Genomic DNA, 2,161 nt, shown 5'->3' on the forward strand with positions numbered 1-2,161 from the left:
CAAAATTCAGAAGGCAATGATATTCTACTTTACGAAAGAAAACACTTCTGTCCATAAATTATGCATTTGTTCCAGACATCATGATCATGTAATGATAATGAAAATGGAATTGCTCAGAAGTTTACTTTTGTCAAACGCAAGAGACTTCAATTTAAAAACTAATTGATTTGATCGAATAAATAACTTTGTTGTCAATTGATTGCTCATCATTTTTCGGATGAGTACCAAATGCCTTGACTCAAGTTTTTCCTCCCAGTGCGAGATATCATTTTCTTGTAAATTTTTGAATATGAGTTCCTTCATACAAGTAAAGACGGACTTCTCCGAAACTGGAGTAATTAAAGATTATAATTCGTAATGTTAATTATTTGCAGAACCTTTAAGGACCGGTTGGATTATCTGGAAAAGATAATTTACTCCAAAATTGGGATTCCTAATTACTCTGGCAATTAATCGTTTTTTTTTTCAATAATTGTTAGCTAGCGTTCTAGCGGTTGTCAACGACTAGAACGCTAGCTAACAATTATCGAAAAAAACAATTAATTGGCAGGGTAATTAGGAATCCCAATTTTGGAGTAAATTATCTTTTCGAGATACTCCATCTGGCCCTTAAATTGGGGTGGGGTGTCAATCAACCGTAAAAACATGAATCTGCAAATATTTTTCCCTGAGTGTAGCCATTCGCTCACAAAAACGCTCACGATGGACTGTGAAAATTCTTCTCCTACACGATGGAAAATAATGAAAATAATTTATTCTGTCTAGATCTCACTTGGTGGAATCTCCAGGACCTCCTCAGCACGCGGCAGCCTATTTTCCTGGCTCCGTACCTCCACCTCAGCCGTATGCATCAGAACGACACTTCTGTCTAATGTGTCGCACCGACTTCACTGACAAAGCTGAATTCATGTTCCACGTACGTTCTCACTTCGATGTACCTCAGAGCCAACAAGGACCCCAACACTCAAAGCAAGATCCAGCGACAGCTGAATTAATTGCTCGAGGTCTGGTGGATCCCTCCGGCCTGTGCAGCTAGAATTTTCCCTACTATCATCATCTGCCATCGATTCGTGTCTTACCATAATACAAGTAGATTGTATTTTCTATTCGAGATGATGAATATTAAACACGACCGTTTAATCTCGCGTTGCAACAGGACGCACATTGTGATCGATTTCAAGACAATGACTTACGGGTAATTGGATACACAGTGCTGGCACCAAGTTCACTCAGGGAAATTTCAGTTGTATTCTTCAATTTCGATCTCTATCCTCTTATTAGAAAACCAATGTGAACATGATAGTGTCGCGTGTGTTGAGGAAAATTGTTGTACAGACCAGTCATGAGCAAATTTTATTTTACTCCTAATTCTATTTCTAAGTACAAAGTACTATTGGACTTGGTACTTAAAAATTATCATGTCCCAAATCCTGGAGGGACTTACAGATTTTTATTTTTATAAGTCTCAGTTTGACTAGTCCTTGGTAATTGGAAAAAATCCCCAGGTATTAAATACTTCTGGGCTTTGGACTTTGGATTTTTCAAGCAATAGATCCGAAAAAATTTAGGACTCATTCGTTCGAAATTTAATTGTTATAATTCGCAATGAATAAGATTGAAAAACTAATGAGCACATTACATTCAAAATTAAATTCAGAATCATAAATACATCATTTTTAAATACATAAAATATTAAAGTATCATTACAAATCTGAAAGTTTACTATTCCGTCACTTTCCAATTCTAAGAACGGACGGACCTGCTATTAAAAAAAATAAATTCTCGAGTTCTACTAAAATTAAGCCTTGACAAAACTAGTGTTCTAGATTACTCGGGGACTTGACATTTGAAGAAGTTTAAATTGTCAAGTCTTTCAAGACTCAATTCATTTCCAAAAAAGTGAAAAGGGTAACAGAGAATTCATCGTTTCATTGGAAGTTAAAACCCAAATAGATTTAGGAGTGGCAATTACTGGTACAGACCTTTTTTCGAATTCAGCTTCGACTTTGCAGAATAAGGTATAACCAATTTCCGGGAAAATACGTGTATCCCCTTGTTATATGCCCTTACAATATCTTGTTACATTCTTATTATATCCCCACGGGACCTATTGCACACTCCGTGCGCCGAATTTGAATTTAGCGGTTCGAGTTGACCAATG

At 36.4% G+C, this 2,161-nt stretch overlaps 1 protein-coding gene across 1 annotated transcript in view; it reads left to right on the forward strand.

Moving 5' to 3' along the window:
• Positions 1–2,161, forward strand: part of LOC105270243 (zinc finger protein 13) — a gene marked incomplete at both ends in the record, with an annotated part of 4,723 nt that extends 2,562 nt beyond the window's left edge. The window contains 1 exon segment of the mRNA XM_011311071.1: positions 766–2,161. Coding sequence (XP_011309373.1) covers positions 766–1,036 — 271 coding nt within the window.

The sequence above is a fragment of the Fopius arisanus genome, unplaced genomic scaffold (genome assembly GCF_000806365.1).
Source record: "Fopius arisanus strain USDA-PBARC FA_bdor unplaced genomic scaffold, ASM80636v1 scaffold00082, whole genome shotgun sequence".
Lineage (NCBI taxonomy): Eukaryota > Metazoa > Arthropoda > Insecta > Hymenoptera > Braconidae > Fopius > Fopius arisanus.